Source organism: Odontomachus brunneus, unplaced genomic scaffold (genome assembly GCF_010583005.1).
Source record: "Odontomachus brunneus isolate Ranch 3 - 2012 unplaced genomic scaffold, Obru_v1 Obru_scaffold_058, whole genome shotgun sequence".
In the NCBI taxonomy this organism is placed as follows: domain Eukaryota; kingdom Metazoa; phylum Arthropoda; class Insecta; order Hymenoptera; family Formicidae; genus Odontomachus; species Odontomachus brunneus.
Window position 1 is genome coordinate 1200113 of NW_022639508.1, and position 13340 is coordinate 1213452.

At 41.6% G+C, this 13340-nt stretch overlaps 1 protein-coding gene across 5 annotated transcripts in view; it reads right to left on the minus strand.

Moving 5' to 3' along the window:
• The window catches only part of LOC116845785 (HIV Tat-specific factor 1 homolog), a 28966-nt gene that overhangs the window by 3946 nt on the left and 11680 nt on the right, over positions 1–13340 (minus strand). For all 5 annotated transcript variants that reach the window (XM_032818877.1, XM_032818875.1, XM_032818878.1 and 2 more), the window contains exon 4: positions 3657–3823. In XM_032818877.1, coding sequence (XP_032674768.1) covers positions 3657–3823 — 167 coding nt within the window. The remainder of the gene's footprint in view (positions 1–3656; positions 3824–13340) is intronic.

Below are 13340 nucleotides of genomic sequence, written 5' to 3' on the forward strand. Positions count from 1 at the left end.
GTATATATATATAGTTCATAACGTAGAATCTTGATAAAAGTACTTTAAAACGTCATAGTTAGCTTCGAATTTCATACGATGACCAATACAAATAATTAAGAAAAAATCTGCTAAAAGCCTCTAAAATTACTCTAAATCTTGTGCTACAGATCTTTTTTGAAAATTTTTATTTGTATTTTATTTAATGTTCGTGCGATTACCTTTTGATATTATTGCGTTTAATTTTTATTCTTAATTTCAATTCGTAATTTATTAATTTATAACTTACTCATACAGTTACAAATAAGAAAATAAGCACATATTAAATCATCTCACTGCGAGTGGATTTACAAATTTGACCAAAAAAAGATGAAGAAAAAATAAGAATTATATAAGAATAAAGATAGCAACTGTGTGAATAATAACGTTGTGCAATAATAAAGACCTAAATTCATATTTGATGCAGTGACAATAATAAATTAAACAGAAATGAAAAGAAGGCGTTGGTTCAAAATAATGAGACTTGCGGTTCAAAGAAAATCGTTAAGGCAAAAAGTAGCACTTATACGCGATTTTAAATCTCGACTCGAGTATATTTCCTTATTATGAGTAAGCCTGTCGATCGTATGTTAAAGTAGGAAATGTTTCAACACACCTGGAAATATATAATATACTATCCGCGTCCCGGTTTCTCAATTCAGTATCCTGGCTCTTGGCTATTCCATCGAGGCACTATTATCATCACACACCAATCGATAGGAGAAACGCATGTTCTAATGAACGCGACACCGACGAGAGTCCGATGGAGTATTTTAAGAGTCAACGGTAATGACAACTAAATTATCTTTTCGCGCGCTTCGCGTCGCGAGATGCACGTCGCTCGTCGGCTCGAGACGTAATGTAACGTCCAATCACGGACAATTGCACGACGCAAGAAGATTCTGTAAGATTCCACCGCCTCGAGGGCCCGGAATATTTTGAGAGCGTTGATCGTCGTGATTTTGTTGGCCAACGAATGTGTACGCGTTATTGATTAGCGGTCAACGATGCCTGACAACGAGCGGGGATAATCTTGTCGTTTTTGCCGATTATTTTGGTGTCCTCGTGTGAGAACATGATTTTACATTTCGAAACGACGAGCAACATAAACATCTCGACACGGGACACGTGTATCGGTGATTTAATTATCCTTTTCTGTCGGTCTTTAAAATATTTAATCGGATTCTCGCTGACATTGCACATTTTTACATATTTGGCGTGCGTTTCTCTGAATTGTCGTATTTACGCGAGTGTCAGTGTCAGTGTCAGTGCCATGAAAGAGCAACTGGTAGTCGGGACGAGAAAAGTTGCAGGACTGCGAAACATAACATACTTCCAAGTATGCGAAATTTACTTATTATGTAAGAAGCTTCTCGTTTTGACACATTAACGCCGTGAAGGTCAACAGTATTATGATTCCACCGTGTCTTATTAATTTATGCGTAAAACGTGAGTAAATGGAAAGAATCAGTCGACGGAGTTTGCAGGGTTGATGTTGCAACGAAAGATTTCGACTCGGGTAGCCGTGAGAACCGTCGCGATGATCGATAGATCGTGGCTCACGACTTCTCAGAATGACGAGGGAAATAATACCGAAAGCGAGAGGGGAAGCGTTGCAGTCACGTCGATTTACGGGTGTCGAAAGAGCGCGTTGCCGCGAGGAACACTTCCGGCCGGCGTACGTGGGCCCGCACGTTCGCCGATAACTGGTTTTCGCAAAGTTCAGGGCGTCGACCCTGCGCTCGCGACCTACGCCGGATAACGAGACGATGCGCCTAACGATGAAGACAACAAAGACGCGCGCTACGAGCGCAACAATAGAACGAAACATGATAGCGCGAGAAACTATAAAGCCGATATTAAAGAATAATCTTGTCCATTAAACGACACGACTGGCAACGCAGGCTCCGTCTGCAAAACTGAAAACCGTCAAGACATCCGGCTAGCACGATTCCTAATGCAATCCGACTGCGTCTTAAGGGGGTATTCTAGTTTTCAAGGTGATTTTTGGGAATTAATTTTAAGTAATTTTAAGTAAATTTTAAGTAAATTTTAGTTAAACCTACAGAGTTAATGTTTTGTACTGACATTTATACACCTTTGAAGAAACATCTTAAATTTTGTCAAAACTTTTTATTCAAAATTGGAGAAAATACAAGTGGACGAAACTGGTAACGCCGTAAAATCATCTTCCATCGGGTGTGTTGATTGCCGTCGTCCTCGTCATCTGAGATAAGCGAATTTGCTTCTATTTTGTTCTTTATGAATGCGACTATCGCCCGAAGAATTAAATAATTTGAAAAAAAATTGACAAAATGGCGGCGCTTGAAAAATAGTAATCTGATCTTTATTAAAAAATTCTAACTTTTCGCGGTCCGGAAAAAAATAGTGATTTTAAAGATATCAAAAAGATTCTAGTTCGGGCGGTAGCCATATCCATAAAGAACAAAATAAAAGCAAATTTGTTTATTTCAGACGACGAGAACAGTGGCAATCAACACGTCTGTTGGAAGACGGCGTGACCTATTACGTCCACTTGTATTTTCTTCAGTTTTGAATAAAAAGCTTTGACAAAATTTGAGACAAAATTTGTTTCTTCAAAGATAAATGAAATGTTAGTACAAAACATTAACTCTGTAGGTTTAACCATTTACTTAAAATTAATTCCCAAAAATCAGGTCTTGAAAACGGGTCTTTACTAGAAATAGATATATCCCCTTAATTCAACTATTAATTTTTGCGGGATGGTTTCACCAAGTACTCGTCCTTTCCTCTTATCTTCTTTCTTTTTGGTCGCGCAAAATAGGAGAACGCTCGAATTCGCCCACCCGTCCTCACGACGAAAGGGTCGCGACGTCCCACAGGAACCCGCGAAACAAAGTCAATGTCGTTCGGCGTAATCGCGCGTTTCGATTAACGAGTTTAAACCGCAATCACTGACGGCCCGGCGTACCCGTATAATTTTGGGCCAGTCTGTATGCTGACATGCTAAATGCGGGTAATCGACGTGCGCAGCTGCCTTTGCCGGAACCGCAAACGCCAAGCAGTCTGGCGGCTGCAAACCCGGAGCCGATGTGCAGTATAATTATAAGAGAGCCTTTGCACACACAACCGCGCCGTGTGCGCCTTGCACGCGCGGTATCGCAGTGTACGCTGAAAAAAAAGTTGCGAGATATCGCGGGTGGGCGCGCACATCGAGCGTTATGCGAGGCGTATCGCGCATTCGGACGTCGGAGATCTCGACGGGTATACCTTATAAGACCGAGCCGCTCGCGACATCGCGCGCGCGCGGTGCGTAGAAACCCTAATGAGATGCATACGCGTGCGGCGGATGTAGCGCGGATGAAACGTATCTTGATTGCCCGGGGGCACCACGGTCCCGTGCGAAGAAGCGAGCGAAAACGAGATGAATGGACCGGAGAAATGCTGAAGAGAAACGCGACCGTCTCGATTTTGCAACGCCATGCTCGATTTATACGTCAGACGTCGTGAAACGACGCGCCTCGAGACGGCGCGATCGCGAGCCACGACACTTTTGGGTGACGAATGTGCAGTTGGACGCGACCGTACGAACGTTGACCAGCGTTTCTAGCACGGTTAATCGAGCGGTGGAGAGAGAGAGAGAGAGAGAGACTCACTTTTCCTGCATCTTCTTCTGCCGCTCCTTGTCCTTTTTTTTCCGTTTCGGCTTCAACCCCGGGTCGTACTCGCCCTTCATTTGGAACTTCGCCCTCTGAACCGACAACGTCTTTCCGCGAATTTGCGAGCCGTCCAAAATCTTCAGCGCCAAATCTACTGACTCGACCTGAAACATCAAGTTAAAAAATAGATGACAGACTGCTCGCGTAGACGTTTCCCGGGATTCTCCCAGGTGCAGCATAGATTCCCATCAGAATGCCTAAAGAGACCGGCTCTCATAAGCTTTTAACCTCATTTTGTGGTATCCGAAATTTTAAGTTATTTTTTATAAAATTGTAGCTATACATGAGTAGGTTATATATATATATATATATAAGCAGCAAAGTAATGTGTTTTATTATTTGAGAGAAAATGGCTCAATAGAATTGTTTCAATAGAATAAAATATTAAGAAATAAAATATTTTTAAAACACTTCGGAACATATTTTGCTGCGAATAATTCATAAAGTCAAATAAAGTGAAATAATTCATAAAGTCAACATATTTTATTCGATTTTAACGTAAAAAAATGAGAAGATCAGAAAAAATATTAGGAAAACTTTGCCCTCTTAGAATTACGTGTTTGAAACGTTGCACCTCTAACCAGAACCCATAATTATTTTGGGTAATCGGGCTGTAGGTAGCAATTAGAGATCCCAAAAAATTTTTTACGCGAATCGTTTTCGACGCGTCTTGTATCGAAAGCAATTAATGCAGCGCGTAAAAAAGCAGCGTTAATAGGCTGCAGTTCCTACGTATTGTGCCCAAGTAATGAAGTGCCATTGTTGCGGTCGCCGTGTGTGGGTGATGAGACCATAGTAAAAATTCGCGAGCAATATAAATACGTTTCATTAACCGGTCACGCCCACAATAATCACCGAAAAAGAAAGAAAAAAAATAGGAATTGCGGCTTACACGCAAAAGGTTTTAGTTCTGGATTTATGACATGGGCGTACTGCCCGTAATAGCCATTTAACGAAGCGGATCGGTCCTTTCATTACGCAATCCGGTCTTTCGGGCGAACCTGTCGCGTTTTGTCGAACGTCGCCTATATTATTTAAATTTTTCGATTTACCAATTGCGTTGGCCTACGAGTGAAGAGGAAAATCTAAGAGAAATGCAGGCAGGATGTTGAGATAAGCAACATAGACAAATGAAAAGCATCAGTCCAGAACTTTTATGAGTCAATTCAAGGCAGTTAAGTTATGAAGCGATCCTTCAAACCACTTCAAAGATACTGCGAAGAGCTTCTTCTTCATAGAAAAGCCGTAAAACCATAATAACTGATCGATTCAAGACGAAAGCTAAGCAGAGTCAGTCGAATGCGTTCGTGAATTTCGGAAATATTATTTCCAGTCATCACGTCATCGCTCGTTCCAAGCGCGCGATGCGACAGGAGGTGTGTAATATATATGTATCGGAAATAGAGAGTCGTTTCGACGATGTAGCCATGTCAGACCTATTTACGAAACCCCGTAAAACATGAGCCGCTTAGGGCAATTTTAACCGTGACTTCACGTCGTACGTGGACGGGTAGTGGAAATAGGACAGGAAATAAGCACCGATGCTTGTCAACTCTGTCGTTCTTCAAAGAAAGAGAGAGAGAGAGTGTGAGAAAGAGAGAGGAAACGCGAGACGAGGTCAAATATCAGACGATGAATACACAAGTAACTCCGTTAAATCGTACGAGATATTTTCAGAGAAGAAGAAAACATTGGCTGAAGAAAAGACGTCGAGGCAGCCTGGAATATCCGAGCGGGCAAATTTTCGCGATTAGTACGCGCTTCTCGTGCAAGGTAAAAACGGCTGCTGATCCTCGCGTTATATACATCCACCGTGATGATAATACACGATGATGCAACACGTGACCCGAACCGCGAATGTCTAAATAACCATATGGAGTGATCCCGACACGGATGACGTAACGACCCCGAGACAAGTCTCCCTTGTAACGATGACCTAAAAAATTACTCGCTCGATATCTCGAGGATCGAGAAACCGAGTAGGGAGTATTCCGGGAAGTCTTTAGAAGCATTCGCAATGATTTACCGTCGACCCACTTAAGCAAAATTCCTAGCTTCGAAGCGATCCATCGTTCCCCCTCTTCTCTCCTCTGCCCGTCCTACTGAACGATCGGAAGCGAAAATAATGCTCGAATTTCCAAATCCAGCTGGACATCGCGCGAAATCGTTCGACGCTCGTCCAAGAGTCAACAGAAATTCCTATAGCGACCTCGCGATCTCTGGGCAAGCAGCCGTTTAACCCTTTCGTTATCAGCGGACATATGCTTTCCCCGCCAACTATAATAGCCTTATTCAGTAGAGTGAACAGCTTTTTTGGCATTCAGAACATACCAGCTCTACTTATTATCGTTAGGACAAATATATCCTCAATTTAAAAAATATATATAAAAGGGGCTAATTTGAGTTCAAGCACAGATGTAATAGTGCTATTATATCATATAGATAAAGCCTTCCTTATGTTAGGAAATCATCTATGCTTACATCTGTGCTTAAACTCAAATTAGCCCCCTTTATATATATTTTTTAAATTTAATTTTTTTTTAGTTCTTTATTTGTTTTTTTAAATATATCCTCTCAAAAATCTCAATAGGTCATCAGTGTCCCGGCCCTATTGATGCTAAATATAAAACTTTTTATATTCTTGCTAAAAATATATTATATTAGTATACTTAATGAGGTGAAAGTGAGAAAGACATGGTACTTTTAAAAGAGAAAATTGGTAGCGAAAGGTTTAAGCAATCTTCGCCACTCTTCATCGATCAGGACATGAGAGCCCTGCACTTAAGGATACGTGTCCCCAAGACGGCGAACAACAGAGCCGTGTACACGCACCTTAAGGACCTGCAGACACGAAGGGCCTCGCCATTCCTTCGATGCATCATTCTGCGACACCCACGCGCCAGACAGCTTCAAGGCCTCGCTCTTTTTCTTTCAAGCTGTCTCGCTTTCGTTTAACCCTTAACTCCTGACACGAACGGACTGCGGCACGATCGCTGACACCGTCATCTCCGCGGAATTTTCGTAGCAACCCAAATAGAATCTCTTTTTCCGATTTTTGTTTCTCGATCGTGCGCATCTATTCAAGCTTTGCATAAAACTCCACGTTGCTTTTCCGCCCAACTATTCCGTTAGGTTTTTCAACGCGCGATAAAACGTCCGGCTTGTACGGGATGTCAAGGAAGTGGTCGTCGCGCGATTGCCAATTATTTTCCCCCGGCTCGAGATTGGCTTCGTGGAAGCGTTCGATTTAAAATTGATTTCGCAAACAGGATTAAGGTGGGGAAGTTGAGGGGAAGTTGAGCGCGCATACGTTGCGTTGACTAGATGACGACAAGTAAACTGATAATCTACATGGCCAACGCGTGCAGACACAGGCCAGATCGTTGTTCACGCGTAAACGCCCAGCGGTGATTAAAATCCTGGTTTTATGGGAATGATACCAGTCTCTCGTGCCGGCCGTAACGACGACCAATGAGAAACAGGACTCGACTTATTGTCAGATCTCGACCACCCAGACTCGGCAGCTCCCGCGGTCATCTTGCAACAGCCTATGTTAGATCACTGCAATTACTATACCCTCGTATCCAGTTCACGTTAAATTACACGAGTTCCTCAGTCGGTGTACACGTAACACGTTACGATCGTCAGTGGCGCGGTCATGTCTCCGCGAATATTCTCCCGTCGTGCGAACGAGACACGAAAGACCACCCGAATTCGTCGTCGCGCGTCCCGCAGTATCGATGAAAGACAAACGGCTGGGAGGAAGTTGTGATGAAGTTTTCGCGATTCGCCCGTCGCGCTTCATAGTTTTGCGCGTCTATATTTATTTAATCAAACATCTTAATTTGCGTATATTCGCAGCTGCGCGCTAAGAATGTATTAATAAGTGAGGGAATTACGTGACCGTCGGTGCTTCCTGATAAGATTAGCCTCAGTGAATGTACATATCGTGGTGTACGGTTTCCTTAATGACTAATGCCCGCCGCAAAACCGCGCGCGATCGCGTTGGGAATTTGACGATCCAACGACGTGAGGCACCCGCGCCAAGCTGTTTAAACAAAGTTATCACATTACAGGATGCTGGGTGTGAGTGAGACTCGCGGTGCGTGGAACGCGCCGTCGGAAGTGTACATCGGTCCGCTTTTAACATTGATTAATAACGAGCGACGCGCGATCTCGAGGCGCCATGGATCATCATTATTGCGTGATGTCGCGCTTCTAACACGCCTCGAAATGAATACTGACGTTCTTCTAAGCAACTATAGTTAGACGATGTCTATTATCATTAGCACACTGGCGTCCGGCCAAATTTCTCTCCCGGATGCATTAAATACCGCGACCGCGTGCAACAAGAAAATTCAGCGAAGCTCTCGAAGAGAGCTGGCCACTCGGGAAGAATACCTGCCCACGAGAGGGGACATTTTTCAGCCTGAATTAATTGTATGAGGAAGCGAGGTGTGGTTCCTTTCAACTTATGTGCCACTAGACAGCACTATTTCACGGTCATATTTCGCATACCAGCCGGATTGAGTTCCGCGATCGACGCGACAAGTTGAAGTGCAAAGCTAAGGTATGCGCTCTGCGAAGAACGCTTGAGGTTCGCGCTCGGAAATGACCGTCGGTCGCAAAAATTGTCGACGATAATAAACGACGGTCGACGATAATAAACAACGTTTTAGACCCTATCTCTCGAGGACAAGTAGCCATAGTTACGCAAGAATAATCGAATCCACAAAATTATGTTTACTGGGTTTTTTCTAGGTTTTTCTTTTTACCAATGATACATCTTTTCGCATGAAACAAAAAAGAATCTTTAAGCTTTAGGAGCGTAATTAATTAGAAAATAGACTTTTGTTTTTGTCTTTCTTTTTTACTCATTTTTTTAAACTTACCAATGAATACTCTTAAAAAGGAAAAACTAACTATACTTAATTTCTTGTATAATTGCGAAGAATCTTGATGTCATAACTTTTCAAGTTATATATCATATTTTCAACTTCATTTTTCTCGAAACGTCATGTGAGTTGGATCATTCTTGCATAACTTACGGTCAAGTGCAAAAATCTGTCAAGTGCATAACGCGGCTCGCTCATTAATTTCGCATTAAATGCAATCGTTTCTTGAAGACACACACATATACACAACCTGACGACTAAATGATAAAGCGTGTGTTGTGTGTAATGCGAACGCGATGAGATCGCGTTGATATGAGGACAGTGTGAACTGACGTAAACGTCTATATCGCGCGCAACGTCGATTCAGCCCGAAGGGGCAGACTGAATTATCGTTTGAATGATTGCACGGTTGGCGCTACGCCTACGCTATTGACATTTAAGATCGTGGTTGTCCCACTAATTTGCATCGCGCGAAATTCCACGGATGAGTCAGCCAATTGCGCCCGATCGCGCACGCATACTACGCGGCCGATTTACAGTTACGGCCCGCCTAGTACCGTCATCACGGGAAACGCGCGCCGAATTTTTTTCTACGGCTTAATTTGCTATAGCGAGATCGCTTCAGTGAGAAACTTTCGTCGGGGAAACATCCAGTCCCAGATGTTCGACGGATGATAGGCGATAAAATGCGGCTTGAGATCGATAATGCGTCCGTTTAAATTGCGATAACAATGTTCGTTAAAAAGCGATTTCCTAGTTTATTAGATAATACGTAGCAACGTACTAGCAAGTGCAATATCTCGAGTGGTAGCAGCCTGCACTGATTAATCTTGAGTAGTATATTTTGGGATCCATCTGACTTTGCAGATAAACGCTGAAGGAGACTGCAGGATGTCTCAAAATAAATTAAAGTCCTAATCATATAAGCATGCTTGAAAAAGGAGATTACGAATTTTCTGCTGATGTATCCGCGGAGAGTGTCTTACAATGGAAATTACTATAAAATTTTATTACCGAGGAATAGATGGACATTTTGCAGTAATTTATTTTATCTTTTCGTTTCATACATGTAGCTCATATTTTCAGACTGAAAAAAAATATCCTACTTAAAAATTGACTATATTTCTAGCAAAATTTACTACATGGCAAAAAACATTTTATATCTGTGTAAAAATTTTTGTGTTAAGTTTGTAACATATTTATGTGTTAATTTAACCTACTGCCATTGTTCTATTTTGATTATTCTGTGTTGAGTTTATCATTTTTGAGTGTTAAAATACCACACTTAACAATCAATCTTGGTAACATATTTTATGTCATAAAGTATACAGATAAATTGTGTTATTTGTTAACATATTTCCCTTGTGTTGAATTAACGCAAAAATTAAAATAGACAAAATGGCATATGTGAAATGTGCACACAAAAATTTAACACAAAATTTCTCGCAGTGTACGTCCCTCAGCAAGATAGACCTTACCGACAGTTTATTTCTACATTGCTACAGGAACATAGCAAAAAATTGAGAAGAATTTATATAAAAAGAAGAAAACTCCATAATATTCTCCACATGTATGAATATTAAAATTTTCACCGATCTCGCGAGAGACACAACGATTCGTTTGATCCCGTTTCATCGAGAACGCGACATCACGTCGACGGATCTCGATTCGGTTCCGTAGCTCCCGCTTCGTTGAACCACTATCCTCCGTGGCCCTTCTCGCGAGCGATACATGCCCGCATCATTTAATAGTTCCCAATCGAAGCCACAGCGTGATAAAATTCCCCTTGCGTATTAGACGCGGTGACTCTCCTTTCCTAAGGAGACGACACACCACGCGAACGGCGAACGCATATACACGCGGCACATTTTGCGAAACCGGTTTCCGGAATTCCATAAGGTCTGGAGAGTGCACGAGTGCGTATAGGAGCGCTCGTAAAAATCGTCGCTTTTCGTTGTTTTTGCGGACACGGACACGAACGTGCACCTCCTCGTCGCGACTAAAAACTGTTAACGCTTCAGTGTATTTAACCAACGACAGGAGCGTCATCGTCGTCGTCGTCGTCGTCGTCAGTGGAAATTACGAGCCCGCAAATTGCAGACTCACGCCGGCGAAATTTGCGCGCGCGAAGGCAAAAAAGAAGAGGCCACAACAACGACTCATGAATGAATATGAGCGTCGCGCTGGCGACAAAACATCAACCACAACTTTGGCCTTTCCTTGACTTCTCGGCTGTTTACGGCTGTTTACACACAGCCGAGGATGGCGAGTGTGAATGTTATCTAATTTTGCTCAGCGGCGAATAAATGTCGCGAGAACTTCTTCTCCTTCCGCGGTCTACCGGATGTGCCACCCTTACGGTATCGAGTCTGAACGATGTGCACGACGCACCTGACCTTCCTGATCGTTCGAAAGCGCCGATCGCTTCCTTTCGCGGCGAACGCACGTGGAAGAACGCGCGGCCGCTTGTACATCTAGTCGGGACAGGCTCTCTCGGTGTTGCGATCGCACACACAGAAGAGTACACACGGCATTCGGATAAATGTCACTTGTTTCAAGTAAAGTAAAAATATCACTTGTTTCATAAGTTTACAGTACCGTCGGCAAGATTTTGGACATCATCCCGAGAAGACACTGACAATGGATAATATGCCGAATATTAGAAGTTACTTCGAGAAAGTTGCAGAATGTATGTGTAAATATACTCATGTATCTCAAAAAATAGAACAGTTTCTTCTATACTCTGTTTTTTATCTTGTCTTGTATTTTACATGTCCGCAAATCTATCATAAGCTCATTATGAGCACCAAATTTGTTCAAAATATTCTAAACATTCTTAATATTTTGTTCAAAAAGTTCTGTGTTCCTGGTAGATTTAGCATTTCAATCTAGAACATCAAATTGAAACAAAAATTCGGTTTCGCTTAAGACACAGAGTCGGATCAACTTTTTCTTTGAAAGAACTTCATAACATTCTTGTAAAGAGAAGAAACTCTTCTTTTTGCATGCATGATGATGAGCTATTCTCAAAATTACGCTATATTTTAATCCGTCATTGGAAAAATGGAATTTGATGAATTTTGTTTTCCCTTTTTTGTTGTATTTTTATAATTTTTCAGTTGTATTTTTATCATTTTTATAATATATTTCTCATGATTTTATAGAATATTAAGATTTAATAACAGAAAAAAATTCTGAAGATATTACAAAGATTTAAAAAGAACAAAATAGTTTGCGTGGAGTCTCTCAGATCTCACCTTTCTGATGACGGGTTAAGATTATTACCAAGAAAATATTCCTTGGTTGAAGATAACCACTACTTAAAAGGAGGAAATTGAACTGAGTAATCGCTTTTCTCAGCAGTAGAATGATATTTTTCTCTGTGGCAAATGGCACTGCATGTCATTCACATGATATGAAACTCGAAAATGTGGGACGTCGGGGACAACGAATTTGAATTCGCGAGGGAAAAAGAGACAGATATCAAACGCGAGTTTGTGTGTCATTTACGCCTCGAATGTCGAAAGATCTATTATGGAACGCGCGCGCAAAGGGCGCGGCAAATTCAGAAATTCATGCGTCGATGGAGCTGTTCAAGCGTGAAAAAGTGAGCCAGCGCTTTGCAATTGCGAGCTGACGCGAGCCTGGCATATCATACGTGACGTAATCATACTGTCGTATGGTGACGATGATTTCCGAGCCATAAACATGACCGCCGCTGCATCAATCTCCATGATGCCTGACGCAATATCTAGAATTACTTGAATCTGTCAATCGCTCCGTGATTTCAGGCACGCAGTCATCAACCCACCCCAAATTGCAATTCCGCGAATTGCAGCGAATTCCCGATGTACCTTTCAAAGCATCGGGAATGCGCAAATGAATTGCCGTCATAGTAGTTTGAACATTACCTCGCCTGCTGCCATCACCCACGAAAATGCAACTCGTGTAATAAAAAACGAAATTAAATTCGCGCTTTGACGCCGAGCGCATAAAATGCGCTCTCTAATTCCGGCATAGCTGTGCCGCTCGCATGCCGGATCCTCCAATTTGTTTCGTTGAAACTATGCGAATAAATATTGAAAATCGCAAATAAATTGACTCGTAATGCTTGAACGTATTAGCGAGCTCTGCACAATAGAAGATGCGGAGTCACTACTCCTTTAAAGGGAATCAGCAAAAATGTGACTATATATCGTCAATAAAAGGAGTACATAATCGATAATCAGTGAATATTCATCGATTTTCACTGGAAACTTCCACTCTACTGCTTCATCTTATACTTCATTGATTTTGACCAGTGAAAGGAAGATTTCGCTGCAAAATCTATACATCACAAATTTGTCATATGCTGCATCAAATTCAACTTTCTCACGATGGAATTGCCAACTTTCATGCGATTTACGCCTAATAACACTGTCTGTGTTTGCAAACTACACAAATAATAGGAACAGTCGCTACACTGAGAGAAAAATTATGTTAAAATCAACAAATACTTCTTTGATGGGACCCATTAACATATTCACTTACATTTACATTCTATTTATTTAAACCAAGTATTGTTTATTTAAATCAGGTAAACAATATTTGATAAATAAAGAGAATGTAAATAAATAAATAATTTAAATAAAGAGAATGTAGATTTAAGCAAATATGTTAATGCACCCATCAAAGAAATATTTGTTGATTTTAATATAATTTTTCTCCACCAGTGTACCACCAATCG